This window comes from Brassica napus, chromosome C9 (assembly GCF_020379485.1).
Source record: "Brassica napus cultivar Da-Ae chromosome C9, Da-Ae, whole genome shotgun sequence".
Lineage (NCBI taxonomy): Eukaryota > Viridiplantae > Streptophyta > Magnoliopsida > Brassicales > Brassicaceae > Brassica > Brassica napus.
In genome coordinates, this window is record NC_063452.1 from 46474415 (window position 1) to 46492332 (window position 17918).

The 17918-nt window shown below is 34.2% G+C and overlaps 1 protein-coding gene and 1 long non-coding RNA gene across 2 annotated transcripts; both read left to right on the forward strand.

Annotated features, from left to right (window-relative positions):
• The first annotated feature begins 10671 nt into the window (after positions 1 to 10671).
• On the forward strand, positions 10672 to 14110 carry LOC125593490. Its single transcript, XR_007329395.1, has 2 exons — positions 10672 to 11682; positions 11768 to 14110. It is a non-coding gene; the product is annotated as an uncharacterized LOC125593490 (long non-coding RNA).
• Positions 14111 to 14445: 335 nt separating this feature from the next.
• LOC106377631 (peptidyl-prolyl cis-trans isomerase CYP38, chloroplastic-like) lies at positions 14446 to 15498 on the forward strand. The gene is made up of 5 exons (XM_048768045.1): positions 14446 to 14595; positions 14720 to 14987; positions 15088 to 15260; positions 15316 to 15387; positions 15454 to 15498. The coding sequence occupies exons 1-5, from the start codon at positions 14446 to 14448 to the stop codon at positions 15496 to 15498; spliced, it is 708 nt and encodes a 235-aa protein (XP_048624002.1).
• The last annotated feature ends 2420 nt before the right edge of the window (positions 15499 to 17918 follow it).

Here is a 17918-nt window from a genome sequence, read left to right on the forward strand (position 1 = left end):
AAAACATGAAGTATTCAAGCATGTGCATATATGAAAAATAAACATTTGGAAAAATAAGTTCAAAAATGGGCCAATAGTGTTAGAATATCAAATCTATCATCTATGACGACTTAGAATATGCATTCTAAGTAAGACACAATGATCTACCATACGTAGAACGCACAATATACCGAAAACATATCCATCTAGCGTGGAAGAATAACAAATCTACAATTCTTTCTATGTTCTGTATTTTTGGTGGATCATAGGACATACTAAATATTCTCATATCTGTCTTGACATAACATATATTCTACGCGGTTTTCTTTTATCTATAATCTTGGTATTTCCTATCTACGACTTCATCTCTTTTCTAACATTGGTTGAATGTAAGCTCTACTAGACTTTTAAACAAAATCCGAAAATTTAGGAAAAAAAAACGGTTAGAAAATATTTCCTAAATTTCTTAAATCTTTTTATTTCTTTTTTAAAATAATATTGCAGTTTTCTTCGTTACCACAACGATTTCTTTCTTTTATTTATTAATGTGTTTAACTTCTTAACCCCTTAAAATCTTGTTGGTTCCTGCTGTGTCTTGTTTAAAGCATGTATGCCCTCTTATGTTTAATATGAATGACTTGTAGAGTAGAAGAAGAAAAAGAGAGCTTTGTTTTATATCATCTACGTGTTTTTGTGTATTTCTTCCCATGTACATGTACGTAAACAGTGAAGTTAATCATCTTGGATGATGTACATGTTCCTAATTTCATTCCACTACTATTGTCAAAATTACCCACTCAATCTTTAAACGTCAGTGTTGCTTCCTCTGAAGTTCATGTTTTTGATCAAGAAGATTTGTTCCAGTTCCATAATAATTATGAAGATAACACATACTGACGTTTTTGATCAAGACGATTTGTTCCAGTTCCATAATAATTATTCAAGAAAAGGATTACAGGAGAGGAAGAAGACGATGATGATGAGAATTAAAAAGCAGCATTTCTGTTGGGCATAATCCAACGTTTTGTCTTCGCTACATTGATTTATATGTATACATAAAAAAGAGAAAAACAAAAGCAGTCGCGTGGCAGTGACCCTAACAATAACATCTGCTTCTTTCCATTGCACAATGTTGCTGCATCTTTTGCTCAACTCTTTCTCTGCAGCTGTACAAAGAGACACTGTCTATATACCATAAACCTCTATATGGCATTGAAATGACTGCATATAATTGATGATTTCATCGAGCATAACTTCCTTCCCAGTCATCAATACAGAGAAATCCAATTTCACATTATATGAAAATGTTTTTCTTCAATACGCAGACATCAACAACTAAGACTGACCTTGTAAAAGATCTTGCAAAAACTTCATGTTTCATTACTACACAGATCTGAACAAGACTTTATCGAACCAAAACGATGATGAAAACAGTAAAACAAGATCAAAATCGAAAATTTACTAACTTATCTACAGCATTCTACATACGCAGGCAAACAAGATGTTGTATTAATCATCGGGCCCCATCATCCGGTTGCCGGCAGTTCTGGACCGGATGCAATCCAAAATTAACCGCTCTCATTTAAAAAAAAAGAGCTCAAAGCAAGAGAGAAGAATGGTGAGCGTGAAGGCGAAGATAGAGAGGCAAGTAGGGAGCACAGAGCACGGAGAAATATAGTTCACACAGCCAGCCATGTCTCTTCTCTCTCTCTCACGAGGCTTTGGGAAGGATGTAGCTTGTGGTGGTGCTGGTGGACTAAAGAGAGACCATTAACGCCAGAGAGAAGGCTTCCACGACGACGAAAATTGGAGGCTGATGGAGAAGTGAAGAAAAAGATAGGGTTCTGTACTTTTTTGTTTGCTTTGTTTTTTTTTGTGTCAAATGTACTAACCAGTAATAAAAAAAAAATTAAATTATATTGCCATTATATTAAAATTAATCTTTTACTTAAATATTTTAATTATATAATTTGAGGGGCGTAATTGGATTAACATTAGTATTAGTTCTGTGTGGACAAGAATCTGTAAAATGATTCTAAGAGGACAATAAGTAAATTTTTTAATTTTTTATTGGCAAATTTTCCTATATAGGGATAATAGAGCTGGGGAAATCGAAGGGGCATCTGACATTGGAATGTTTTATTATTAAATAACGTTTTCAGGAATCTAAATGGTCGTTACGAAGCTGCTGAACGGTTGTTTTTAAGGTTTTTAGATTGTCTTTAGGAGTTATACCGGAAATGTTAGAGAAAAAAATAGATACAGATTTTATGAGGTTAGATGATGACATATAAATCTTGATGATGTGATAATTTCATTGGATATAAATATTTTGGTTGATGTGACATAGTCTATGAGTCTCAAATTTAGTTCCTTCAATATAGCATAGATATTGTAAATTTTTGAATCAGGACATGTGTTTTGGACTTATTAATTATCGGGGATAACGAAAGAAATAGAGTGGATAAGATTGTCTACAAGTCAACATACACCAACTTAAGATAATCAAAGAAATCATGATTTGATGCGAACATGACGATGCAACCATATGTCTCTCCTAATCAATAGATTACGGTAATAGATATGTCATATTCTACACTCATTTCCCCGTAGGAATATTTAGCCTGCGATGTCATCAACATGTTATGCGCATATAATTCTTGAGGTCAACATAATCCAAAACTTTTGATATATAATTCTTGAGCTAGAACTTTATAAAATAGATAAATATTAAAGATGTTGGATAATATGTTTATGTGGTTAAGCAGATTCAGAGAAAGTACAAGGAAGCAACAGGGTTTATGCCGTTATGTGTTTGAAGGTTCATCTCCAGGAGCTGGCAAGTTTGGATATCTCAAGATACGCAAGAACTCTGCTCCTCCTTCTACTTAAACATTTTTTTCTCCTTATTTTCTGTTTTAAAGTCTATATATTGTGTCATTGTTAGTAACTAAAATAAAATTCAAGAACTCTGGTCCTAAACTCTGGTCCTATCGTTTCTTCATAAACACTACAAGAAAACATCACCTTAACGAGGGCGGTTTTCCTCGTTATTTCGTCGTAAAAGAGGCTTTACGACGAAATAGCGAGGAAGCGCGTTTGCTCGTTACTCGTCCGTCGTAACACATATTTCCTCGCTAATTCGTCGTAACTTAGCGAGGAATATATTTCGTCGTAAAGACGAAGTAGGGCGATTCGTCGTAAAGACCACGTCAATATTCCACGCAAAGACGTCGCTACAATTCCTCGTAAATACCTCGAAATGAGTTCCTCGTAACCTACACGTAAATACCTTGAAAGAGTTTCCTCGCAAAATACACGTAACAACCACGAAACGATTTCCTCGTAAAATACTCGTAAACTTTTCCTCGTTATTTCCTCGCAAATGTTTCCTCGTAAAATAGTCGTTAATTGTTTCTCATCATTTCCTCGTAAGGTTTCCACGTAAAGAGGTCGTACATTAGCTACGAATTTACTTCGTTTTTATTATTTTTATAGAATTTAAAAATATAATTAAAAAATAATTAAAATTATTTAATTTAATAATAAATTAAAAATTAAAATAAAAATAAATCAAAATGAAAATATTTTATATATAAATAAGTTTTGAATTTATATAATACAACAACCAAAAAAAAAACTAAGGGTCGTTCATCGCCCGGTAGAATTCATCACTCCTCCTCGTAACATCCGCCTCGTTATGTACGTCGGATGACTCGCCTTGAATGGGATGTTGTTGTCGCATGTTCCTCAACATGGACTCCCATTCCGGATTTGTGGCCGCAATATTGTCCAAGAAACCCTCGACTCCACCCATACGAGATTTTGTCGCGGTCAACTCGTTACGCAGCTGAGCGGACTCTCTACGCAGCTCAGTGACTTCATCATCCCGTCGCTGACCATAAGACGATGTCGCTCTCGGAACATCGTTGACGGAACCAATACCCAACGTCCGTCCCTTTTTTTTAGGGACAACCTTAAAAACAAAAAATAAATAGTGTAAGTAAAAATTTAAAGTTAAATTAAATGAATAATAAAAAATTAATTTTTTTGAAAATTTACCTCCTCGTAAATCTTATCCACGTCAAGTGTGGATAAGGTGACGGGTAATCCGTCGGTAGACTGCTGGGTCAGCTGAGTCTGGCGGTCTTCAACCCGAGCAACTACGTCGTTGTAGATTTGCTCGGACTTGCCATCTACAAATACGCCCGTCTTGTTCTTGTGGGTCCTCTCGTAAAGTTCCATAAGAGAAGGGAGATGTCCCGTCTCTTTACCCTAAAAAACAGTTAAGAAAGTTAGAATAAATTAATATATATATTAAAAAAATTATTTAATAAAATATTTAATTACCATTTCCAAACGGACACCGGCGTGGGGTTTTTGGCCCGTAGTGTGAAGCATCGGCCCGTTCCCGTGCTCATCGACCGTGTTACGGGAGTTAGAGCAAGCCTGGGCGATTCTAATGGAATCAGGAAGGCACCAATAACAGATGAGGCCATCCCACACATCCGTGGTGAGCTCAGCGGGTTTACCACGCTCATACCCCTTCACGATCCAGTCACCCTTCCAGTTGGAGACTGTGTCCAACAAGCGAACTTTCGCCTTCGCGTTAAACTTCTTCCTCACCCTCTCAGTGATCCCCAAGGCCCAAGTATATTTTTGCTGTTGGAAAAATAAATTAACAATTAGTTTTTTAGAAAGTATATATATAAATCATGGAAAAATTAAAGTATATATAATTAATTAATAGAAACTTACAGCGTAAATTTTGAACCACGTCTTTCTGACGTAGTGAGGCGTCTTACTCCAGTTTGGATGTGGCATGGAGAAGTAACCCTTGATCGTATCGGTCTCGTAATGGATCTTCGCAATTGAGTAGAATATAGGTGTGTGCACTATGAGCGTCTTGTTCACTCGACCACCAAACCTCTTTAGACTTCCCACCGAGTCGCCCAATCTGGCTAAAGATGTCTGGAACACCAGCAACTGCATATGTTGGCGCAACACCACCATCATCATATCTTCTTGGAGCTCTTCTCCGTGTACGTACTTTTGACGCAAAGTAGTACGATGTGAAGTGAGAAACTTCTTCCGTCAAACTTCCAGCAATTATAGAACCTTCAACTTTGGCGAGGTTCTTTGCTTTTCCCTTCAAATATTTCATGGCTCGCTCATACTGATACATCCATCCGTAATGTACAGGTCCACGAAGCAATGCCTCATATGGGAGATGGACAGCTAGATGCTCCATGACGTCAAAAAATCCGGGAGGAAATATCTTCTCCAAGTTGCACAATAAGATGGGAATGTTCTCCTGAAGCTGTTCCACAACTTCTTCTTTAAGAGTGCGTGTGCTCAGATCCCTGAAAAATGCTCCAATGCCTTTTATATTCAAAAAAAATTAAACACATTGTTAGTCATATATTATTTTGTAAATTATTGTGATATAATACACTACGTACCTGCAAGTGCTTCATGTACGTTTGTTGGAAGTAGCTCCGCAAATGCAAAGGGCAGTAGTCGTTGCATAAATACATGACAATCATGACTCTTCATCCCGGAGAACTTTTGACCCTTTTCAACACATCTAGAGAGATTCGAAACATACCCATCGGGGAACTTCACTTCTGATGCCACCCAGTTGAACAACACCGAATTTTTTTCTGAAGATAATCTGAATATCGGAACGGGAACTTGTCCATTGCTTTTAATATGTAACTCGCTTCTTGAGCAAATATCCGGCAAGTCCAACCTCGATTTTATGTTGTCTTTTGTCTTCCCTGGGACATTCAATATTGTATTCATGATGTTCTCAAAGAAATTCTTCTCTATATGCATCACATCGAGGTTGTGGCACAGAAGAAGATCCTTCCAATATGGCAACTCCCAAAATATACTCTTCTTGTGCCAGTTGTGATGAACACCGTAAGAATCTGGCATATTACGAGGGACATGCCAATTACCACCCCAACGAACTGTTTCGTTAGCTACGTAGTAGTCGATTTGCGCTTCAATTTGTTCTCCAGTTAGATATGGAGGAGGAGTGTCTCTCACAACCCTTTTGTGCCTAAACAAATTCTTGTTTCTTCGGTAAGGATGGCCAATGGGAAGAAATCGACAGTGACAATCAAACCAACTTGTCTTCCTACCATTCTTCAGTTGAAACGCATCTGTCGTTCCATTACAATATGGACAAGCTAATCTCCCATGTGTAGTCCATCCAGACAACATCCCATAGGCAGGAAAATCACTTATGGTCCACAAAAGCATCACTCGCATCGTAAAATTCGTCTTCGTTGAACAGTCATACGTCCTCACCCCTGTTGACCACAAATCCTTCAACTCTTTTATCAGTGGTTGTAGGAAAACATCCAGGGACCTTTTTGGATGGTTCGGACCAGGTATTAATATGGTCAAGAATAGTAACTCCCGTTGCATGCACATCTCCGGTGGCAGGTTGTATGGAGTAAGAAAGACTGGCCACAATGAATATTGTCTCCCTGACATTCCGAACGGACTAAATCCATCTGTGCATAATCCGAGATACACATTCCGGATATTGCTAGCGAAATCTGGATGTACTTTGTTGAAATGTTTCCAGGCTCTTGCATCTGATGGATGAGTCATCTCACCATCTGTCTGAGTATGCTCGGCATGCCATCTCATCTTTCCAGCAGTCTGCTCTGATTGATACAATCTTTTCAATCTATCTGTAATTGGTAGGTACCACATCCTTTGGTACGGTACCCTATTACGTCCCCGTCCTTGCGGCTTGAATCGTGGCTTCTTGCAGAATCGACATTCTTCTAGCTTCTCATCATCTCCCCAATAGATCATGCAGTTGTCGATGCAAACATCTATCATCTCCGAAGGCAACCCAAGACTATAAACCAGTTTCTGAATCTCATAATAAGAATCAGCAGACACATTGTCTTCCGGCAAGTACTCTTTAAACAAGTCCGCCCATTCGTTCATGCAACTTTCAGGTAGATTGTGATCAGTTTTAATATTCATCATTCTAGCAGCTAACGACAATTTAGAGAGTCCTTCTCTACAACCACTGTAAAGTGGTTGATTCGCCGCGTTTAATATTTCGTAAAACTTTTTTGCATCTATATTAGGTTCTTCATCTTCATCATGAGCTACGAATGCATCAGCTACCATATCATGAACCCTATCATAATCTACCATCTCCTCCTGATGGTAACTATGTTCATTATGCAAATGATGATCAACCGGTTCTTTTTCCCGAAAATTGCTATTACTACTACTTGCTTCATTCTGATCATAATAAAAACCTTCTCCATGTTGAAACCAGATATAGTAATTTGCCGTGAAATCTCTATTTATTAAATGTTTCCAAACATTTTCACGATTTGCCAGTTTCTAATTGTTGCATTTCCGACAAGGACAGAACATCTTACCACTTTCTTGGGCGAGCGGTGTTGAATCTGCTTGATGCATAAATGTCTCCAGACCCGCAAGGTATTCTTTCGTCACTCTCCCGTTAGCATCTCTATGCATATACATCCACTTCCGCAACTCGTAAATAGTCCCGGAGCCAGCCATTTTTTTTCTTTCACGTTTTTTGTTGTTGGTGTGTTTAAAATGATGTTCAAACATCCATATTTATAGGAAAATTCGAATCTGGTAGTTGTAATTTTGCTATGAATTTACGACGAAAATTAATTAGGTGGGCAAAAAAAACGTGTAACATCTATAAAGTTGGTGGATTCAAAAATTTCCTCGCTAAATACACGTAAACTATTACCTCGTAAATACCACGCAAAGTTTACGTCGTATTTACGAGAAAATAGTTTTTCCTCGTAAAATACTCGTAAAATTACATCCACTTTACGACGAAACAGTTTTGTCGTTACGTTACGAGGAAATAACGATGACTTTAGTTTTTCACGTAAATTCGTCGTAAACTCGACGCAAATTTACGAGGATTGTTTTTCCTCGTTAATTTTCGTAGTTAAGCATGTGTTTTCTTGTAGTAAAAAGTTTATTCAGAAACTACTATTAAATAACGACTTTGTTAGTTAAAATGACAGACGACACAATCTCATGTACTATATTTGCGAAGTGATTTATACGCATGTTTTCACTACAATTATTTTCGCTGAAAAAAAGATGACATGACACATAAAATAGATGACATGGTTTTATAAAATAGTGACATGACATCATATTAATTGTGAGAAGTAAAATTTTCTTATAAAAATTTAAATTTTTTTACAGGGATTTTAAATATGGTAATAAAAATAACTCATATATCATCACTAATGTCAATTTTTCATATAAATATTTATTTATGGTAAACTATTAAATATATTTATAATTCATATATCATAATTAAAATAATAATATATATCTATATATGTATCTCACATTAATAAAAACAAACTAAATAAAGTAACACTAATCCAAAAAAAAATTGATAGTTAAATATTTAAACATTATTTAAATTTATCTATTCATCTTCATCATTTAAATTAACAAAAAGATTTTTCAGTTTAACTAAAACAAACAAACTCTCAAATTTATTAGAATTATATATATATATATATATATATATATATATATATATATATATATATATATGTAAATATATATTTAAAATTAGATGGGAATGTATATATATATATATATATATATATATATATATATTCAAAATAAATAATTATTAAACAAAATAATATAATTAAAACTATTTTTATAAAATCTAATTTTATCTCTATTAAAATTTAAATAAAATCAAATTTAAATAGTTATACCAAATCAAAAGAAATAAGATTACAAAAATACGTTTATGATTTTTATAACTATTGAAGTTAAAACATAAATTAATAATGTTGAAATATAAATCAAAATTTTCTTTTGAAATAAAAAATGTTATGTTAAAAATTACTATTTCTGCGCAAAGCTCAGGAAAACTCCTGCGAGGACCGCGCGGTAATAATTCATTTAATTTCATTTAATGTTGATTTATATTTTTGGCAAACTTATTAGAATATAGTAATAACTCAAATATTACATTCAATATTGATATTTTGTTTTTGGTGTACTTTTTTTTAAATATGGTAATAGTTCATACATCATGGGAAATTGCCAAAAATACCATTTCCAAATTACCACTTTTCATGTTTACACTAACCACATTTACCCTCATCTTTAATGAAGGATAAAAGACATTTATAACTTTTTGATTAACTTTGACAAAAAAAAAACATATGGTTAACTAATCTATATTATTAAAAGAGAAGTACTCATTTGAAAATGTTCTTACTTCATTAATTAAACTCCTTTTTTTTTGCTTGTCTTTTTCAGTTGCATTTATGAAATATCCTAAAACGAATAAAACTGCCTAATTTATTACTTGTCTTTTCAGTTACATTAATGAAATATGCTTAAATGAATTTAAACTTTCTATTTTATTGTTTGTCTTTTTCAGTTACCTTAATGAAATATCCTTAAATAAATTTGGACATAATGTCATTTAATCAACAAAAAAACTCATGAGTTATCCGTACGTGCATAATTTTAATAATGGAGATTTTTAAAAACGTGCATCATTAAAATGTTACCTAAAACATGCATCACTAATATATAACATTCATCAATAAAACTAGAATTTGACTCACACAATTGTACATATATTATTTTTAGTTGATTAAATTTAAAAATAATTATTTATTCAAAAAATATTTAAGAAAGGCTATGTTTTTAAAAATTATACGGTATTATTTGCTCATAACTCATTTGTCATTTGATAAATTGTTAGAAAGAAAATTTTAGCATAATATAACCCAGTTGTCATTTGCTAAATTTAAAGTTTTTATTTATATTTTTTATTATTTAATTATAATATTTTCATTTTATATTTGAAAGATAAATGAATTTTATTTCAAACAATATTTTTGTAAATGTATTTTTTTAAAAAATAATCAATTAAAATTGTTATTATCATTGAATATCATTATTTTTGACATAATTTGAGTTTTTGTTTACATCAAAAGTTATCATATTTTAGGATAATTTTAATTTAAAATGTAATTTTCATATTTTTCAAACAAATTCTAAAAATATTTTTTAAATATTTTGTTATAATTGTTAAAAAAATATTAAGTTGCATTTCATATAAAAAGGTAAAGATATTAAAAATATTCTAATTAAAATATGTAAAAATTAATATAGTTTTAAGGAAATGGTCAAAATAAAAAAATTACAAATAAGATAATCATGATTTTTGTTAACTGGGCGGATCATTATTTATATGATATCGCACACGAAAGAAAAATTTCTGTTTTTAAAATTATCTAACTAACTCTATACTCAGGGTTTAGGATTTATGATTTAGGGTTTAGGTTTTAGGGTTTAGAGTTGAAGGTTTAGGATTTAGAGTTTATGTTTTAGGGTTTATGGTTAAATTTTTCGGGTTTAGGGTTTAGAGTTTACTTTTTAGGGTTTAGGGTTTAGTGTTAATAGTTTAGGGTTTAGTGTTGATGGTTTAGGGTTTAGAGTTGAAGTTTAGGGTTTAGGGTTTAGAGTTGATGTTTTAGGGTTTAGAGTTGAAGGTTTAGGGTTTAGAGTTGATGTTTCGGGGTTTATGGTTTAGAGTTGAGGTTTCAGGGTTTAGGGTTCGTTTTTTTAAAAAAAAAAGGTTTAGGATTGATGGTTTAGGGTTTAGGGTTCGTATTTCATAAAAAAAAAAGGTTTAAGATTGATGGTTTAGGATTTAGAGTTTAGTTTTAGAGTTTAAGATTTTTATTTATTTAAATATTTATTTATTATATATATAAAAAACAATGGCATAAGAGTTTTTTGCCGCTTAATGAATAAGGTATTTTTGAAAATGTCTTTTTAGTGGTGGTAAAAATGAAAAGTGATAGTATGAAAGTGGTTAACATGTAATTTCCCCTTATATCGTCTACAAAATAAATATATTCATATATAACATTTCAAATTTCGAAATATTATTATTTTTGTATAATTGTACAATTTGTGAATTGTACTACTAAAGTTTTCAAAAATTTCTACAATTTTTTTTTTAAAATTTAAATATCTAATCGTAAGATCATTAGTTTCTTATATATCTACAAATTTTATAAATATTTTTTAGGCTAAATTTTTGATAACTATACAATTTTATATCATTTTATTAGTTTTATACAAATTGGTTTAATATGTATCAAATCTATATTAAATATTAGTAATAAAATAGTAAAATCTATAATATTTAATAAAATTTATTTTAAATATAAATTAGATTAAAAATTTATTAGTGCACATAGTGCCGAAAAACACCTAGTCTATCTATCTATATTATAATGAAAGAGTTTTTACTCTCTCCTAAGCATGGCCGCGCGTAAAAATTTTAGGTCCCGCATTTAATATTATAATATCTTTTTGCCGTCTCCTTCCTCTCAACTTTCGACCTCCCCTATGTCTTCATCTCGGTCGCTTCCTTACCTTCTATTTTACAATCAGAGCATTAGATTTGTACGTATCTAATCAGAAAACACCTCAAATACTATAATTCAGTCAGAGAGGGTTGAGAATGGAATCAAGCAATCACCAACAAGCTTTCTCAATTTATTTTCTCTCAAAAACCTAAAATCCTCTTCCTTTTCTTGGACTCGCGAAACATCAAGCAAAATGAGAATTTATGGAATCACTCTCCTTATCCTTGCTGAAAAGGTATTGTCGTCTTATACTATCAAGCATCATATTTTTCGATCTCTGTTTTTTTTTTTTGAAAGACATGATTTTACTCTTCCAACAGAATTCGGTGATCCACAGATCCATTCCTGCTATTGATGAAATTTTGAACAATGCTTAGGAAGTTTGACATCTTCAAGCTCTTGCAAACACGAACTCAAACTGCCTGTTTTTTCATTTACATTTGCTAATTTATATTTTAGTAATTTATATATGATTTCGTTATTAATTGTGAAGCTCTTCATCAAATGGCAGATCTTGGCCAAATTCGTCATGTGCAAGGTTCTGACCTTAAGAACGGTGAAGCAATGACTAGACTTGTGGTCTATTTCCTCACTAGGAGTTTTTCATAAGAGGAGTAATATGTGGAAGAGAGTAGAGTGAAAGAGAGATAATTGTTTCCAAATTTGAGGAAATTCTAAGCTGCAATCAGAGGAAAAGATTAAGAGTTTATAAAAGCTTGGTCTGGAATTGAGGAGAGATATGGCGGGTACAGATTTTTGATCAACTTCTAAAGCATCAGATATGGATTAGAAAACAAAACCAAACAGAGATGATGCAAAGAGGATCTGAATCAGTGATGAAGATTCGTTTCTCAGAATCAAAACGCCTCTACAGTTTTTTTTTTTAATTTGTGAACTTCCACACTATAATTATGCGACTGATTTATTTGTGTTGTTTCTTTCAAGCTGAATAGAAGACAAAAAAGACGAGAGAGGATTCAGTACAACAAATGATTGCAACTTCTGCCACATGATCATGTAAACATCATGACATTTTTCATGTATGGTAACTCAATTCTTTATAATTTGTGGTTGTCTCTAAATTTGGATTATAGTGTGTTTCTCGCGATAATGAAGCATACCACATATCTGAATTTATTTCTACGGTAGCTTCAAAGAAAAAAGTAGTACTTGGGAGTCATTCACCAGTAGTGTAATCAAGCAACCAATTTTGAAACTCTGACGTTAGGCAACCCATATGGCTTCGGCTTTGTTTTTGTCTTATAGTCTGGTCTTCTCTACAGTTCTGCTCGAATCAGCTCTGTCACAAACTAAAGTGTTCAATCAAGACATGTCAGTCTCTAATTTAAACATCTTCTGATGTTTTTGGTATTTCTTACTTAAGAAAAATATGTTTGAACACTTTCCCTTCCAAAAAGATTGGATGACTTTTTGATTTCAGTTGTGCCGTAAGATTTCAGTTTTGGCGTTTCTAAACTTGGTTGGATCTCCTAAGAAGAAGCTGTTTAGAATTGATTACGAGATATAAACCCTGCAAACAAAAAAGAGTGAAGACAATGGGCAGAAGAAGAAGAACAAAGATATGAAGAAGAGAATCAAAGTCTTAAGTGAAAGAGAAAGAAGAAGAAAAAGTTAACTTAGAGTCAAAGAAGGAGGTAACCTTGCATTACATCTCTAAAGAGTCGTTACTCATCTTAAGAGTTTAGTTAATAATTAAACTGAGTAAGTCAAACTAGAAGATGATCAGAGAGCGGTCTAAGAAGAGTTGTTAGAACAGTGTTTTAATTGCTTGCAAGATTTGTCTAAAGACTAGAAGTATGGATTAGGTGTAAGTAAGCATGATTAAAGTCAGTTAGTTGATCTGCTATGAAGAGCAAGTATGATCTATTATAAGATTGGCCCTGTTCTTTAAGGTGTCGCTGCGTCAGCGGCGAGCGACTGAAATTGAACGTTAATGACGGCAAATAATAGAATGGAAAACTGAAAAGGTGTCGCTGCGGTTAATTTATTAGTAGTTTCCGGTGTTGATTGTATCGCTGAAAAAACCAGCGATCATCGGAATAGTGTTGTAATCAAACGCAGGTGTCGCTGCGACATATCCACCACAAACTTAAGCTTCAAGAAGCGTAAAATTAGGGCGTATTTTAAAAGCTGGTCGCTGACGCAGCGTTCCGTTGCCGAACAGGGCCATTGTATGCAAGTCTGCAGTTTTTTCCATTGTTGTTGTTGTTGTAGAATGTGAGACAAGCAAGTGGATCATTGCAGCCCGTGTTCGAAAACGCGCCCGAGTTGCCGAGATCTCGGCCGGGTAAGCGTTGGGCGTGTTGTCACCGTGGCGTGGAGGAGCTGATCGGAGTAGCTAGGCGGTGAGTCGATTTTGTCTTGAGTTGACTGCGAAAATGATGCAATCGGTGCTTCGTATTACAAACACGTGTTGCTTCAGTTTGATAATCTACATAATTTTGACCTCAATCGATATTATTTTGAGACTTTGTGCTGTAAACCGCAAGAAAATTGAAAAAAAATGTAAAAGATCATGTTTGGAACTCATGAACGGTGGCTAGGGTTGCAGAGAAGTTTGTTAAAGAGATGAGAGTACTAATGTAATTTTACTTTTTAATGAATTAAATGCGAAAATGCTTAAAATTTGAGCTGATAGAGATTTGAACCCGAATTATTCAGAGAAGTTTGTTAAAGAGATGAGAGTAGTAATGTAATTTTACTTTTTAATGAATTAAATGCGAAAATGCTTAAAATTTGAGCTGATAGAGATTTGAACCCGAATTATTCAGACATACTACTGCCTTACTGACCGCTAGACCATGTTAAATATTTGTTATTACTTACCAAAGCTTATATATATTACTAAAACGCTTATAATTACTCCCCGTATAATCTCCGCTTAATCTCCGATTTTTTGGTAACTCGCTAGACCCGACATCACTGCCCGACTTACACCTAGCGCAATTTCGAACCTGGATTGCAGCAAGGGAAAAGCATGATAGTGGCGGGTTTTACTGAGCCGAAGAAGGATCATGGTTACGAACTGATTGAAAAGTTGGAAGCTGGTGTGCAAAATATGCTACAGATTGTCGAAGATCGGAAGAGAGATACGGTTGCTCCTAAACAGAAAGAGATTCTACTATATGTTGGTGGGTGAGTTTACTCAAAGGTGTAATGCATGTGAGATAAAAAAAAAAAAGCCAATATAGCTTTGGATTAGTAAGGAAGCTTATATATTTGCTCATTTAGACGCTTCTTGATGACTGCAGCTGAGATCTTCCTGTCATGTGGCGCTCTGCAGAATAGAAGAGGACATGGTCGATGGCTTCCCTTATGAAGTCCCTGCAGAGTTTATAAACATGCATCTTCTCAAGGGAAGAGCCACTGTGTACATGAATGTCAAGATCAAGGACAACCCCAACCTTGAGGATTGTGTTTTCCGCAGTGTCCTCAATGGCTATAACGCCCCTGTTACCGCCGGGAACTTTGTGGACTTGGTGGAGCGCCATTTCTACGATTGCATGGAGATCCAGAGATGTAAGACATCAAACTTTCCCCACAATATATATATATATATATATATATATATATATATATGGGAAATGTTTGCTGAACAATGGATGATGGTTTATTGCAGTTGATGGGTTTGTGGTTCAAACGGGGGACCCAGAGGTCCTGCGGACCTGCGGAAGGATTTATAGATCCAACCACAGAGAAAGTGAGGCGGTTCCTCTTGAGATTATGGTGACTGGGAAGGAAACACCATTTTACAGCTCAACCCTTGAAGTAAAAGTTCACACCCTTGACAAAGTATATTTGTTCATAATAATAATAATAAATTACCATTTGTAATTTGGTTGGACAGAAATTGGGTCTGTACAAGTCTCGGGTTATGCTTTCATTCAAGGCATTTGGGACAATGGCAATGGCTAGAGAAGTGAGAATTCTCTCTCTTACTTCACATTTGAATATATATATTCTATTTATATGTAATGCAAAACAGGAGTTTGAAAATGACCAGGATCGAGCCAAGTGTTTTTGCTGCTGAAAGTGAGTGAGCTGACGCCAAGCAATTCCAACATCTTGGACGGTCGTTACGCTATCTCCGGCTACGTTACTCAAAATGAATATTTTATGGCTGATGTTAAAGTTGGTGATGTCATTAAGTCCATTCAAGTTGTCTCTAGTTGAGAAGAACATGTTCTTGCACAAGAGAAAACTGAAAATAGAGTATACGAATAAGAAGGAGACAAATCTGAATAGTTTAACAGAAGCTATCCCACTGACGACAACAAGACAAGGTTTTTTTTTTGCTCTTTGGAGTTTAAGAGTTTTAATTAGCCAAAAGATAAAAAACATGTTATTTGCATTTGTGTTAGCACTGACAGGAAATATGTTACAAAGGAACATGTTACTACTTTATTTGTATTAGATATATATTTCAGTGTTTAATTACTTTGAACACCAGACAATGAAACGACAAATATGAAAACCCACAACTATACCATTTTTTTTTGTCATCAACTTTACAGACTCATATTGACTCTGTGAACCACACTGGGAGATCTTGATCCATGTGAACTACAAAAGACGTTTCCTTCCTGGCACTGCGGACTAAGCTATCCGCCTTCTTGTTCTGCGTTCTTGGTACATAGATAATCTCTGCTCGGAAAAAACTCTCTTTCAGGCTGTTTATATCTTCCAAATAACTTGCAAATGCTGGCCATTCTTCTAGTTCTGAAACCATCTTCACCAATTGAGAACAATCCGTTGCAAATGTAACCTGAAATTGTCGTAAGTTTTTCATGCATTCCATTGCCCATAGTAACACTTCCATCTCTCCATGAAGAGGAGAGAGGGAAGCCCGGACATTCCTTGCCCCCATCAAGCCCTCAAATCCTTCTAAGGTATTGTACCATCCTTGACCTGAAAAAATATCATTCTCTTTCCAGTAACCATCCGTAAAACACCATCTTCCTGGAATTGACGGAAGAATCGTAGCCTCTACCTGTGGAGTCCTCTTTTGGTCATTCAATATTTGTGCCTCAGTCCAGAGTTTTGATTCCGTTTCTGTCAGTTTAAGGGTATCCAGAGGATCCACATCCAGATTACTAAAGACTTTATTATTTCTTCCTCTCCAGATGTACCATAGTATCCATGCAAACTGATGATCCTCCATTTGTGGAACAACTCTCCAAAAGAGATGATCCATATTCACAAAGAGAGAGAGCTTGTTGGGAACATAGCTGGATTTGTTAGAATCTTTGAAAGAGCCCATACCTGAAATGCTGGAGGGCATTAAAAAAAACATGGTTGATCGATTCCTCCTCAGCTCCACATCTTGCACAACAGATATCTCCGGGTATCCCTCGCATATGCAAATTCTTCTTAGAGCATCTTCAACCTCACTCCATAATTTACTTTTTTGTTTGTTCATCACTCCATTTTCCACTCCATTTTGCAGTAAATTATGGAGTGGAGTTGGAGATGCTCTTAACTGCTATGCAACCTGTCACCAATTGCCATAAAAATGCTTAATTTTTGGTGGACACCGTACCCACAGCTATACCATTAAAACCCAGATTTTATTTGATCATTATATTGGGCCATAAACTATATCAAACTCTATTTTTTGGTCAATCTATTCCAGATTTTTTTCCACCACAACTCATTTTTAACAAATTCCAGCAAAAACCACTAACTTTTTAAAATTTTGTAACTATATAATTTTATAAATTTCCAGAGTTATTAAAATTTTAAAAACAAGTTTATTAGAATTTTTTTTTTTTAATTAATTTGAGGTAAAATAATAAATTAATTTATGTTCGTATAATTTGCTAATTTTTTTAAACCAAATTTGATATCTTTTACCTTGCACTATTTTGAATGATATACTAGCCACTATCTAAGTACACATTAATCAATCCAATGAACTTCGGCATTTGAATATGGAAGTGATAAAAATACCGATGGTCGATCAAATCATTACCAAGATAAGATATGAAAATATCAACACATAAGAAATCATCGGTTATTATAATATCAACCTAATCAAGTTGTGTGTCTTCCATTATTCCATTCATCACCATATAGACAACGTGAAAAAACAAAAGTTCAAAAATAAATAAAACAAACGACAAAATTCCTTATACAAAACTATAAAACGCATCAACAACGTATCCGGCTCCGCACTTGCGCGGAAAATATGCCCCTAGTGTGTTGAATCACAAAGAAAAGATATACCAAAGTCGAGAGCTATTGGAACAATGTATACAGTTTTCAAGTTTTCGTTCTAAACACCGTGCAGTTTCTTTGCTGCCATCAAACACCGTCTCGTTTTTCTTGTTCGACAATTTGTTAGTGTCTACGGAAGAGCCACAACAGCAAAACCCGAACCCGGACCGGGTCAGAATTGCAGAAAGGAGATCCATTTGCCGTCTCTGAACCAAAAACCTTGCTTAAACCCTA